Genomic DNA, 14537 nt, shown 5'->3' with positions numbered 1-14537 from the left:
ATGACAATGGCCTGTAAATATCGAGTGAAGACCAGACAATCCAGTGACTGATATGAGCAACGGTCCATACCTGTCAGCTTGGTATGGGAGGAAATCCGAAATTATGAAGGCCTAGGCGTATGAAATGAAATCAGGTATCGGCTTTGTAAAGCGTTTCGACGTCTCTTCTTTAGCACTTCGATTCGGGAATTTTGATTTGTACAAAAGAAAACGCACACAGAACCCACATTCATTCCTTCGGTTGAGCTCAGCAGCGACAGGGGTATCACAGATCCACAACTATATAATAGAGCGGCCTTTATTATTTGGATTCGGAACTACTTGTTTAACTTCGTTAACTTCGATACATAAAATCAGATATGCGTACAACCATACCGGGAATTTCGAAGCATCGATGCTGATTGGATGATTAGAAAGTTCACCTCCTATGGAGGTGTCAGATCTGGGAGAGGTATGGTATTGGATTATAATCAGATTAAGCCAATGCGATAAATCCAGCGGAAAGGTGTATTCAGATGTTGAAGATTTTGCCACAAACGATGCGTGTTACACAAAGAGAAAAAATCAGATAAAGTATTTTATTTCGAATTACAGAATTTTCAGTTGAGTTTATCCGAGCAGGGGGACAGGGCTCTGTGTCGTGGTGATGACGGGAAGTCCATGTCCTCCACAGTTCACCACCTCCAGGCCAGGCTTGAAGCACGCCACCTTGCTGAACATACACCTGTAGACACCAGCACACAACCAATCACAGTAGATCCTTGTGTTAGTCCCTGTGAGTGAGTGTGTAAATAAGGTTTTACGCCGCTTTTAGCAATATTCCAGCAATATCACGGCGGGGGACACTAGAAATGCGCTTTACACATTGTACCCATGTCGGGAATCGAACTCGGGTCTTCGGCGTGACGTGCGAACGCTGAAACCACTAGGCTACCCCTCAATTCTCCACGTGGGTACAATTTGTGAAGCCCAGTTCAGGTGTCTCCCGACGTGATATTGCTAGAATATTGCTTACAGCAGCGTAAAAACAAATTCTCTCACCCACCAGCCTGGGAGAGTGTGACGCAAGGCATATTACAGTCATCAATGAAACAGTTTCATTTGTCAATTATACATATTTGTGCATACCACTCTTTTTATGCCACTTAGTACAGTACATATTTGTGCATACCACTCTTTTTATGCCACTCAGTACAGTACATATTTGTGCATACCACTCTTTTTATGACATTCAGTAAGTACATATTTGTGCATACCACTCTTTTTATGCCACTCAGTACAGTATATATTTGTGCATACCACTCTTTTTATGCCACTCAGTACAGTACATTTTTGTGCATACCACACTTTTTATGCCACTCAGTACAGTACATATTTGTGCATACCACTCTTTTTATGACATTCAGTAAGTACATATTTGTGCATACCACTCTTTTTATGCCACTCAGTAAGTACATATTTGAGCATACCACTCTTTTTATGCCACTCAGTACAGTACATATTTGTGCATACCACTCTTTTTATGTCACTCAGTACAGTACATATTTGTGTATACCACTCTTTTTATGACATTCAGTAAGTACATATTTGTGCATACCACTCTTTTTATGACATTCAGTAAGTACATATTTGTGCATACCACTCTTTTTATGCCACTCAGTACAGTACATATTTGTGCATACCACTCTTTTTATGCCACTCAGTACAGTACATTTTTGTGCATACCACTCTTTTTATGCCACTCAGTACAGTACATATTTGTGCATACCACTCTTTTTATGACATTCAGTAAGTACATATTTGTGCATACCACTCTGTTTATGCCACTCAGTACAGTACATTTTTGTGCATACCACACTTTTTATGACATTCAGTACAGTACATATTTGTGCATACCACTCTTTTTATGCCACTCAGTACAGTACATATTTGAGCAAAACCCTTCTTTCTATACCACTAACTTTGCAAACATATTTGTGTCGACCTTGGGGTTCCAGGTAAGACAGGAGGTCAGGTTCCATGACTCGACAGACTGTGTGTCCTATGACCCTGACGGCCTGGGTCATTGCTTACAGTATCAATCATTGAATGTTCTGGTCCAGAATCCATAATTTACAGTCGGCAGTAACATAGTTGGAAAATTACAAACAAACAAACTATACTTACATAAGTAAGGATAAGAATTTATGGATGAAGAACTTCTTTATTACAATTAAGAGCGACGTTTTGGTGTAGGTTCTAACACCGTTATCAAGCATATTCACTTGCTTGATAACGGTGTTAGAACCTTCACCGAAACGTCGCTCTTTATTGTAATAAAGAAGTTGTTCATCCATAAATTCTTATCCTTACTTAATACTCCAACTTCTAAATGCCTATCAAAGAAGAATACTTACATATTGGTGTAGACCCTCCCGTCAGAGCCACATATGTCACTATCAATTCCATTGCCACAGCTGATTGCATCGATATTCCTGCAAAACACTTCTTTGATGAGGTCAAGACTGGGGTCGTGACCCCAGGTGATGGTGTTCCATGTCGTGGTTGTCACAGAAGGAGTGGTTGTTGTGACCTGGATTGACGGGGGGAGCGTCTGTGAGGTGACAAGCAGCCCCTGGTCCTCTGTGCTTGGTGAAGGGAGAGTTGTGTGTGGCGCTGGTGTGATGGGGTCGCAGGCACCATACTTGACGAAATCAACGTCATGATGTTTGCAGCGAGCTTGTGCAAACTTGCAGCTTAAACACAGGAAATATTCCTTTACACAGATGCAACTGTCATATGTCAACCATTTCAACCAATTACAGAATTACAAATTATTGCTTACTGCAAAATGTTATCATGTCAGTTTATAAGCCAGTAGCCGCCATGGTGACCTTCGGGATGGTTATTAGGATGCTGTTTCTGGTCAGTCAGCACAATTACTGAAGCAGCACATTGGATGGAAGATGAAGGACTGAGTGCGCCCCAGCAACAATGCATCACTCGTGACGATTGAACTTATGAATTACTCAATACTTAGGAAAATTCTGAAGTACTATTAACTTTAGGAGTACTCTTTATGCTAAAACTCTTTATGAAAAAATTCTTAGATTAAAGAGTAACGTTTGGTATTTCTTAGAATGTTCTAAGACCTCTTTAGCACTCAATACATTTTCATGAATACCACCCCAAGTATTGATTTCCACAAAGAGTGATCACTGAATACAAACTGAATTCACAATGATCACTATATCTCGAAACCCCTAAGGATACTCTGTGCTCTGAGTATGACCACTGTATGACCGCTGTGTTTGACCACTGTGTTTTCTGTGTATGACCGCTGTGTGTTCTGTGTATGACCACTGTGTGTTCTGTGTATGACCACTGTGTGCTCCGCATTTTGGTGCCCATTCACAGTCAAGATGTTGATCACTTATCACTGCCCTGTGTGAACATGAGACATTGTGTGACAGATTGACAGACATAGAGAATGTTTGGTGTACTCACGGGCAGACAGTAGGAGGCAGACGGTGGACGTACGCATGTTGCTGATCGTGCACTCGTTGGACACTCGAGTACCTGTCGCCTGTCAAGCCGCCACGACGGACACAATAATGTCACATCTGACATTCGTCGCACTTTACCCGTGAAATCCAGATAATAATATGTCTTCAGCAACCCATGCCTGCATAAGAGCCGATTATACTTGTCGTAAGAGGCGACCAACGGAATCGGTTGGCCAGGTTCGCTAATTTGGTTGATGCATGTCATCGTATCCCAATTGCGTAGATCGATGCTCATGATGACAATCACTGGATTGTCTGGTCCAGATTCGAGTATTTACAGACCCCAATCATGTCTTGGAAGAATGACGGTTAGAAAAAGGCGTGCATTGGAAAAATGACTGAAAGAAATAGCCATTTCTTTGAAGAATAAAAGGTGAAAAGGGACATTTCTTGGAAAGGTGAAAGGTAGAAATAATTATATTTTGGAAGAATGACAGATAGAAATAGACATGTCTTGGAAGAATGAACTGATTTGTTTGGTTGTAAAGGACGCATGTTTTAGTCAACCAGAGAATCTATAAAACTTACTGACTCTCGTATGTTTCGCTATTAGAGCCGCACACTTTACTATCAGCCGGCAAGGTGTCACAGTGGAGACCATGGATGTGTTGACACATCGTCGGGTTGTATTTGAGGATCACCTCGTTGATTTGGTCCACGACGCTCTCAGTGACGTGAGTTGTCTGTTGGTGGTCGCCATGGTGACCTTCGGGATGGTTATTAGGATGCTGTTTCTGGTCAGTCAGCACAATTACTGAAGCAGCACATTGGATGGAAGATGAAGGACTGAGTGCGCCCCAGCAACAATGCATCACTCGTGACGATTGAACTTATGAATTACTCAATACTTAGGAAAATTCTGAAGTACTATTAACTTTAGGAGTACTCTTTATGCTAAAACTCTTTATGAAAAAATTCTTAGATTAAAGAGTAACGTTTGGTATTTCTTAGAATGTTCTAAGACCTCTTTAGCACTCAATACATTTTCATGAATACCACCCCAAGTATTGATTTCCACAAAGAGTGATCACTGAATACAAACTGAATTATTCACAATGATCACTATATCTCGAAACCCCTAAGGATACTCTGTGCTCTGAGTATGACCACTGTATGACCGCTGTGTTTGACCACTGTGTTTTCTGTGTATGACCGCTGTGTGTTCTGTGTATGACCGCTGTGTGTTCTGTGTATGACCGCTGTGTGTTCTGTGTATGACCGCTGTGTGTTCTGTGAATGACCGCTGTGTGTTCTGTGTATGACCGCTGTGTGTTCTGTGAATGACCGCTGTGTGTTCTGTGTATGACCGCTGTGTGTTCTGTGTATGACCACTGTGTTTTCTGTGTATGACCGCTGTGTGTTCTGTGTATGACCGCTGTGTGTTCTGTGTATGACCGCTGTGTGTTCTGTGAATGACCGCTGAGTGTTCTGTGAATGACCACTGTGTGTTCTGTGTATGACCGCTGTGTGTTCTGTGAATGACCGCTGTGTGTTCTGTGTATGACCGCTGTGTGTTCTGTGTATGACCGCTGTGTGTTCTGTGTATGACCGCTGTGTGTTCTGTGTATGACCGCTGTGTGTTCTGTGTATGACCGCTGTGTGTTCTGTGTATGACCGCTGTGTGTTCTGTGTATGACCGCTGTGCGTTCTGTGTATGACCACTGTGTGTTCTGTGTATGACCACTGTGTGTTCTGTGTATGACCACTGTGTGTTCTGTGTTTGACCGCTGAGTGTTCTGTGTATGACCGCTGTGTGTTCTGTGTATGACCGCTGTGTGTTCTGTGTTTGACCGCTGTGTGTTCTGTGTATGACCGCTGTGTGTTCTGTGTTTGACCACTGTGTGTTCTGTGTTTGACCGCTGTGTGTTCTGTGTATGACCACTGTGTTTTCTGTTTAAGACCGCTGTGTGTTCTGTGTATGACCGCTGTGTGTTCTGTGTATGACCACTGTGTGTTCTGTGTATGACCTCTAAATATGAGAGTAAATATGTACAGTAAATTATCGATACGTTTTGTACTTATAATAGCGGTTCCAAATAAAATGTCCGGGGATCAAGTATTCACAAAAAATGAAAATCATAAAACGTGAACGCTTTATCCCCTGTTTCGTAATATGATTTGTGTTCATTTTCACCTCTTAATGAAAGACTTTGCTCCGCATTTTGGTGCCCATTCACAGTCAAGATGTTGATCACTTATCACTGCCCTGTGTGAACATGAGACATTGTGTGACAGATTGACAGACATAGAGAATGTTTGGTGTACTCACGGGCAGACAGTAGGAGGCAGACGGTGGACGTACGCATGTTGCTGATCGTGCACTCGCTGGACACTCTAGTACCTGTCGCCTGTCAAGCTGCCACGGCCCATCCTACAAGAAACCAGTCTATAGTACACTACTTTCAGATCCCGTGGAACACTGTGCGTTAGTGTAGATAAGAATGTTTCCCAGTACACAGGTGCATACATGTAAGTGTGTTTGATAGTCGCAGATAATCAGTATCTGTACCTGGACTGTCTACAACATCAGTATCTGTACCTGGACGGTCTACAACATCAGTATCTGTACCTGGACTGTCTACGTAATCAGTATCTGTACCTGGACTGCCTACAACATCAGTATCTGTACGGGGAGTTTCTACATATTCAGTATCTGTACCTGGACTGTCTACATAATCAGTATCTGTACCTGGACTGTCTACGTAATCAGTATCTGTACCTGGACTGTCTTCATAATCAGTATCTGTACCTGGACTGTCTACATAATCAGTATCTGTACCTGGACTGTCTACATAATCAGTATCTGTACCTGGACTGTCTAAGTAATCAGTATCTGCACCTGGACTGTCTACATAATCAGTATCTGTACCTGGACTGTCTAAGTAATCAGTATCTGTACCTGGACTGTCTACATAATCAGTATCTGTACCTGGACTGTCTACAACATCAGTATCTGTACCTGGACTGTCTTCATAATCAGTATCTGTACCTGGACTTTCTACATAATCAGTATCTGCACCTGGACTGTCTACAACATCAGTATCTGTACCTGGACTGTCGACAACATCAGTATCTGTACCTGGACTGTCGACAACATCAGTATCTGCACCTGGACTGCCTACAACATCATTATCTGTACCTGGACTGTCTATAACATCAGTATCTGCACCTGGACTGTCGACAACATCTCTATGTAGATTTATACAAGCAGTAACCGGACTGTCTGTGACGTACTGTACGATGACTCGCAATCAGCTAACCTGACTCCCCGATCCATTAAGTGTTAATTGACACCAGAATGTGTTGCATTCCAACCTGGAAGTCCCACGTTGAATAAATTCTTAATATTCATCGCCGTGATACAGAAAACAATGTAAATTCATTTTGATCCTGGTTACTGGTGTTTAATACCAAAGACATATTTACAGTTCAGGAATCAGTGTCAGCATCGCTTAAAAACAGGTCCATCCTGGTATTTGAAACATGCATTTCGTCATATTGGGCATGAATTTATCCAATCAGAATAGACTTCGGTGTTGACTTCAAGGGGAGGCCGTTCTCGTGACACTTCGCGGGGTTGGTCGGCTCCAGGTCGGGCTTGAAACATTTCACTTTGGCAAAGAGGCACCTTGAGATAAAGAGTTTCCTTGTGTCAGGAAAAAGCAAGGAAGCGCAGAGGTGCGTCTATCACTGAGGCACACACTGCACGTCACACTTGTCTTTAGCTAGTACTACTACTACTACTACTACTACTACTACTACTACAACAACAACTACTACTACTACTACTACTACTACTACAACAACTACTACTACTACTACTACTACTACTACTACCACAACATCTACTACTACTACTACTACTACTACAACAACTACTACTACTACCACAACATCTACTACTACTACTACTACTACTTCTACTACTACTACTACTACTACAACTACTACTACTATTACTACTACTACTCCTACCACAACATCTTCTACTACTCTGCTACTACTCTAGCTACTAATACAACAAATACTACTACTACTACTACTACTACTACAACATCAATAACTACTACAACTATTACAACTGCTACTACCTTCTACAACCACTACTACTACAACTACTACTACTACTACTACTACTACTACTACTACAACTACTGCTACTACTACTACAACATCTTCTAATACTGCTACTACAATAACAAGTACTACTACTACTACTACTACTACTGCAGCAACTACTACTGCTACTGATGATGATTATGATTAGCGTTATGATCTTACTGGTTCGTGTACACCTTCCCGTCCGTGGCACAGATGTCGGAGTCTACATTGTTCCCACAGATGATGGTGTTGATGTTGGTACAGAAAACGTCTTTGATCAGGTCATATCCTGGGTCATGGCTCCACGTGACTGTGCTTGGAGGAATGGTGGTCATGTGACTGGCTGGAGATGGCGTGACGTCACAGGCTCCTTTGTGATTGAACAGTATGGTGGAAGAGGGCCGACATCTTGCTTTGGCAAACACGCAGCTGAATGTGGAAGGAAACATAGAAGCAGTATCTTGGAACTGCAAATATATAGTTTATTCGTTTAATGAAGAGTGGGAAAGTAATAAATTTGTATTCATGATGTGATAAAGATGTCATTTGTATATGTCCGGTCTAATATAGAATGAAACGTAGTATATTCCTTGTGTAATATTGAATGGAAAGTAGCATATTCCTGGTGTGATATTGAATGGAAAGTAGCATATTCCTGGTGTGATATTGAATGGAAAGTAGGATCTCAGTGCTGTAATATTGAAAGCATAAATATTATAGTCGAGCTGTTCTAAAGTATGGGCAAGCAGTATATTCAACCAGTAGGGAGGGTGGATATTCCTGAAGTAATATTATGTTATATTAAACTGCAGTTATGTGGAAAGGAATATATTCCTGATGTATAGGCGAATGCGGTAATATACCCAGGGTAATATTGAATGGAAATAGTGAGTGAGTGAGTATGGTTTTACGCCGCGTTTTGCAATGTTCCAGCAATATAAAGGCGGGGGACACCAGAAATGGGCTTTACACATTGTACCCATGTCGGGAATCGAATCCTGATCTTCGGCTTGATGAGCGAACGTTTTAACCACTTGGCTAACCAACCGCCCCTTGAATTGAAATAACCAATATTCTATACCTCATAAAGTGTATACACTACGTTCCTTCATTCCCCGTAAATCATATGGTCTAGATGCAGTGTAGTGGCTTAGTGGAACCTACGAGTCAAACCACGGTCTGGTTCAAGGAGATGTGAACAAGGGAATGTTCAGACCAAGTAGCGTTCAGATTACATCGGCTCTACACATCGCTTCCATATCAGCCAAAGGGAGGGTTCGCAAAAGGTTCATCGATGGAGTTGTGCTTTTCTGACTTCAGTGAGATATACTCGCAGTAGAATAGACGATGAGTGAGTGAGTGAGTGAGTGAGTATGATTTTACGCCGCTTATAGCAATATTCCAGCAATATCACGGCGGGGGACACCAGAAATGGGCTTCACACATTGTACCCATGTTGGGAATCGAACCCGGGTCTTCGGCGTGACGAGCGAACGCTTTAACCACTAGGCTACCCGACCGTCCCTTATATAGACGATGAGGGTTGTATAGACGATGTATAACCCCACCCTGGAACATGTCCAGCTCCTGACCATGTACCGTCACTTCGTTGCCAGTCTCTAAATAGACACGTGCCACTGCTACACATATACCGGTAGTGTATATTCACGGGTGATAGGGAACTTAGTGAATGAAAACCCCTGAAGGGTTGAAGATGATGGCTACCAGGAACTTGTGGTTCGCTGATTCTGTTTGCATCCTCTACATTTAGGCCTAATCATTTACAACTATTCGGCCCTGAACACACTCACTGGTCGGGGTAGGTGACTTGGTCGGTGCCACACATTGTCTCGTGGTCCGTGACTTTGTGAAGACTGCAGTCAAACTTCAAGATGGCGGCGCACAACGTGGCGGAGAAAGGATTTTTGTGGGGGTGGTTGAGGACCTCTTCCACTGGCCTCGCATGAGCATTCAGTGTCCATTGAATATCGGACAGAAGCACTAAAACATATTTTGGTTACACTCCATAACATACACAATTGGGTTACATTACAGTATATGTAGAATCTGATACATTATGCTATAAGTACATTTGGGTAATATAATGTGTCAAAAACATAGGAGATATGGGGGTCGTTTTGCGTTACTAACACTGGGTAAAATCTGTTGGCCAGACATGCGCGATTTCTTCAAGACATGCTTCCGATGAGTCGACCAATGTCAGCTTACCTTATGTTATTCCATTCATCAGTAAGAGCAACACAGAGTTCATTAGAGTGGTGGGTGGATTTTGACGTTGACGTAACCGTCTGTCAATGACATCTCAGGCATGTCCAATGGAGGAAAGGCCAGGACGTTTTGGTGGCCATAACATGACAATGAGGTTTTGCTGTTGAAGGTATTGGGTCACGATCCTTGCACGATGTGTACGTGCATTTTCATGTTAAATGTGCAAATGGCACTACGGGTGTGTCCGTGACTGCCATGGGCAATATGAAGCGCAGTCCAGCCAGTCATTGTGATACCAATCAATACCATTATGGCCCCACCCCGAAACTATCCTGCTGTATGACGTTAACGCCAATAAAAAAACCATAGGTCGTCTCGAAACTCGATTCCTTCATTCATGGAAGTTGAGAGTGAACTTCGAATCGTCAGGACACATGACAGAGCCCAACATCGATTTTCCCACCGCTGACGTTACCTACTCCACAGACGCCTCTGATTCAAATGACGTGCAGTACGTTGTGGGATGACTCGTGGACGTCATGCACGTAAATGCCATCTGTGCAGACGATTTCGCACCGTCTTGGCATGTACTCTCACAACATGTGCCTGTTGCAACCGATCCGTTATCGGAGTGGCGGTTTGCAACGGATTTCTTAATGCCATCATTCTGACTCATCTGTCTTGTGCCGGGGTTGTTACCCTTAGGCGTCAGGAGCGCTGGCAGTTACTGACGTTAGGCGTTTGTTGGTATCGAGCCCACAATCTGCTGATGACATACAGTAAACTACGTTTATAACGAACATGTTTATAACGAACTGACGGATATAACGAACTTATTTTTTGGTCCCGGCCATTTGATGTATACATGCTGTATACATGCTTATAACGAACTACGGTTATTACGAAGTAAAATAAGTGGTCTCTTTGAGTTCGTTTTAACCGTAGTTTACTGTATTGAGAAACATTAATAATTCTGACGTGTGCCCACTACTGCAACATGCCTGTAGCACGGAAACGTCCAGCACGTTGCAAACATCACATGATTATTAATGTCGCTTCCTTAATGATTAAATGTGTTAATAAAGTGTCTTTGGCGTTTGGTTCCAATAAAAAATATGCCAAACATATGTCATACCACCCCTTGCACGTGCTGTCCGAGGTCATGACTGTGACAGTGTTGTGTTTGGGTGCTTGATTTCTCCAGACATTTTCATAAATCAATTACTTTCATGGCCAGAGACTTAATCCGACAATCGGTTTTATCCGACACTATTGATGGGAGCCGATTAAATCAGTCCTATTTAGCTTCGTTAATCCGAGGGTCTCGCACTGCGGCTCCAGCACACCTAATTTCCAACGAATTACCGAAATCACTCATTAATATGCCTCGTTAATCCGACACAGTGATCAGCGTACTCCATGGTCATCTGCCCGCAAGCCCTGTGTTTTGATGCGAGGCGAGCCGGTTGATAGCTGCATATTACAACGGCAGCAGAGGTAAACTTGCTTAACAATAAACACTAAACTACCTTACACTTGGGTTACACTACACTGTAGGTGCACTTAGTTTACACTAAACTACCTTACACTTGGGTAACACTACACTGTAGGTGCACTTAGTTTACACTAAACTACCTAACACTTGGGTAACACTACACTGTAGGTGCACTTGGTTCCCACAAAACTACCTGTACACTTAGATAACAGAACACTGTAGGTGCACTTAGTTTACATTAAACTACCTGTACACTTAGATAACAGTACACTGTAGGTGCACTTAGTTTACACTAAACTACCTGTACACTTAGATAGCACTACACTGTAGGTACACTTAGTTAACACTAAGCTACCTGTACACTTAGATAACACTACACTGTAGGTACACTTAGTTAACACTAAGCTACCTGTACACTTAGATAGCACTACACTGTAGGTACACTTAGTTAACACTAAGCTACCTGTACACTTAGATAGCACTACACTGTAGGTACACTTAGTTAACACTAAGCTACCTGTACACTTAGATAACACTACACTGTAGGTACACTTAGTTAACACTAAACTACCTGTACACTTAGATAACACTACACTGTAGGTACACTTAGTTAACACTAAGCTACCTGTACACTTAGATAAAACTACACTGTAGGTACACTTAGTTAACACTAAGCTACCTGTACACTTAGATAACACTACACTGTAGGTACACTTAGTTAACACTAAGCTACCTGTACACTTAGATAACACTACACTGTAGGTACACTTAGTTAACACTAAGCTACCTGTACACTTAGATAACACTACACTGTAGGTACACTTAGTTAACACTAAGCTACCTGTACACTTAGATAGCACTACACTGTAGGTACACTTAGTTAACACTAAACTACCTGTACACTTAGATAGCACTACACTGTAGGTACGCGAGGCGTACACATTACTGTAGTTCACTTCACTTATTGTCTTGCTTGACGTTTTATTTTTACACAATACAACCGGTTCACTTGGGTAACGCTACATGGTAGGCACACTTGGCTTACACTATTCCGCATGCACGCTTGGATTACATGCATCTGTAATTCGCTATTGCTTTCAAAATTAAGTCGCAACTTTTTTCAGAAGACTTTGGAAGGGGGTGTGGGAGTGTGGAGGGTGCTTGTAAGCTTTAAGACATCCGATTTACTGACTTATCTTAGATGAGTACCATTTACCTTCAAAAGTTGGTCGTTAGAGTCTGACGCAAATCGGGCCCTCGTTTCCGGAAATAGATTTAAGCTTTTACTCAAATCTCAAACTGAGTATGCCCCCCCCCCCCCCCCCCCCTCTAAAAAAACAACAACAACAACAAAAACAACAAAACAACAACAAAAAACAAAAAACAAAAAACTCACAAACTCACTCTAGCTAAATTTCGCCAAACAAACTTATCAAGAATTCAGCTGTTGGACACGAGTGACACGACGTATAGAATCGTTATGAAATCTAAATCTAAATGTTCCCCTGGCATGTAATCCAGGTTTTTTTTACGATCTAGAAAAAACACGTCTCCTTCTCGATCTCCGCTGTCTATTAGCAATCGCCATTTTGTATCAGTATTAAAATTTAAGTAACCAAGTAGGCTAACTTAAGTTTTACGTGGTTTCGACATCTTTTGGAGTAAACAAATGAACTCAGTTTTGTTTTAGAAATGCATTTTGTCGAGTTTACTCATTAAAAACTCTTACTTAAGTAAGTTTTTGAACTTAAGTTTGTTTCGAGAAATAACTGCATATAACTGCAGTTACATCTCGTAGTAGAGTTACAGACTTAAGACGCTGTACCATGTATACACAATCAAGAAGTTGAGGCCAGACTCACCAATAGCCAGCTGAATACACAGAAGTACCCGGGAAAACCACATGCTTTGTTTCAAGTGTGGAGAAGTCAGCGTGGCGTGCTGGTGGAGTCTTTCCAATGCTGACCTCTTGAGATAAGGCCAAGCACTTTTGACATATATTGAATGATATTGCTTAAAGCCTGTTAACTATTTGTAGAATTTGGTTTGTATGAGGTCAAATCCTTAGGGACAAAGGCACAGGTAGATTTTTAGTAAATTTATAGTACCAAATAAAGTCGATATATTGATTTTAATATCATATATACAAATATGAAATTTTGGAGCTCGATAGTCACATGATGTCGTTGTACAAAGGCATTGCAAACTGTTCATTGCCATGTCACATAAGACCACAAGGTAGCACTGATCTCAGTATCTCGCGTGACAGCCCCGGGCAATAATCACGGCTCTTCATCTCCTCGGCGCTGACTGGATAAGTGTACGAATTCTGTCCTGCGGAATTCTGTGTCATTCTGCTTGTAACGCATTGGTCAGTCTCGACGGCCAGGGCAAGGCGTTGATGTTGGCATTATGAAGGTAGTCTACCGTGACACGAGCTGTGTGCTGTGGAGCGTTGTCCTGTTGAAATAGCTCACTTTGGCGGTCAATGATTGGTAGAAGTTGAGGTTGTAGAATTTGATTCATGTAGCGATTGTCTGTCAAATCTCCCTGAACCACAACCAAGTCGGATCTCGTGGTATAGGATATGCCCCCTCCCCTACCCCAATCCATGACACTACCGCCACTGAAATTGTCGAATTCACGAACACAATATGGTGCAAAACGCTCATTTCGACAACGATAAACACGTTGTCTTCCATCTCGCCGGTGAAGAAGACATTGTGATTCATCACTAAATCATACCTGTCTCCTTTCGATGGATCTGTTGCAAAACAGGGTCTTCTGGATCGCATTCCAGCCTCGCGAAGATGGTTGCTGACAGTCTGGTCCGATATCCCCCTCAAACCAGGGATGCGTCCTGTAGTCTCCGCAGCTGTGGCATTGCGATGACGTAGGTGGAACAGTCGAATGTAGGGATCCAGTGCATGGGGTGGTAACTCTTGGTCGGCCGGTTCTCGGACGGTCTGCAGTGCAATTGAACTGTGTGTATCGGTCACAAAGGCGGCAAATAATGCTGTGGTGGACTTTGAAGTGGCGTGCAACAGAAGACTGTGATTCCCCTATTTGGCTACGTCCAATGGCGATGTTTCGATCGGCAGCTCTGAGTCTCGGCATTTTCAAACTTATTGGCTTGTGCTTTCCTTTTCATAGCCACTAACACGAGT

General features: G+C 42.4%; 2 protein-coding genes across 2 annotated transcripts; both read right to left on the bottom strand.

Moving 5' to 3' along the window:
- Positions 1-599: 599 nt before the first annotated feature.
- LOC139472469 (tomoregulin-2-like) lies at positions 600-5900 on the bottom strand. Its single transcript, XM_071254946.1, has 4 exons — positions 5815-5900; positions 4074-4299; positions 2397-2735; positions 600-724 (listed from the first exon to the last, which is right to left on the bottom strand). The coding sequence occupies exons 1-4, from the start codon at positions 5849-5851 to the stop codon at positions 610-612; spliced, it is 717 nt and encodes a 238-aa protein (XP_071111047.1). The 5' UTR covers positions 5852-5900; the 3' UTR covers positions 600-609.
- A 1129-nt stretch (positions 5901-7029) lies between these two features.
- Positions 7030-13275, bottom strand: LOC139472495 (uncharacterized). The gene is made up of 4 exons (XM_071254972.1): positions 13233-13275; positions 9458-9647; positions 7827-8075; positions 7030-7173 (listed from the first exon to the last, which is right to left on the bottom strand). The coding sequence occupies exons 1-4, from the start codon at positions 13273-13275 to the stop codon at positions 7056-7058; spliced, it is 600 nt and encodes a 199-aa protein (XP_071111073.1). The 3' UTR covers positions 7030-7055.
- Between the last annotated feature and the right edge of the window lie 1262 nt (positions 13276-14537).

The sequence above is a fragment of the Haliotis cracherodii genome, unplaced genomic scaffold (genome assembly GCF_022045235.1).
Source record: "Haliotis cracherodii isolate W230 unplaced genomic scaffold, xgHalCrac1.p SCAF_24, whole genome shotgun sequence".
Classification (NCBI taxonomy): Eukaryota; Metazoa; Mollusca; class Gastropoda; order Lepetellida; family Haliotidae; genus Haliotis; species Haliotis cracherodii.
Note: the sequence above shows the minus strand (reverse complement) of the source record. Positions and strands in the feature narration are given on the sequence as shown.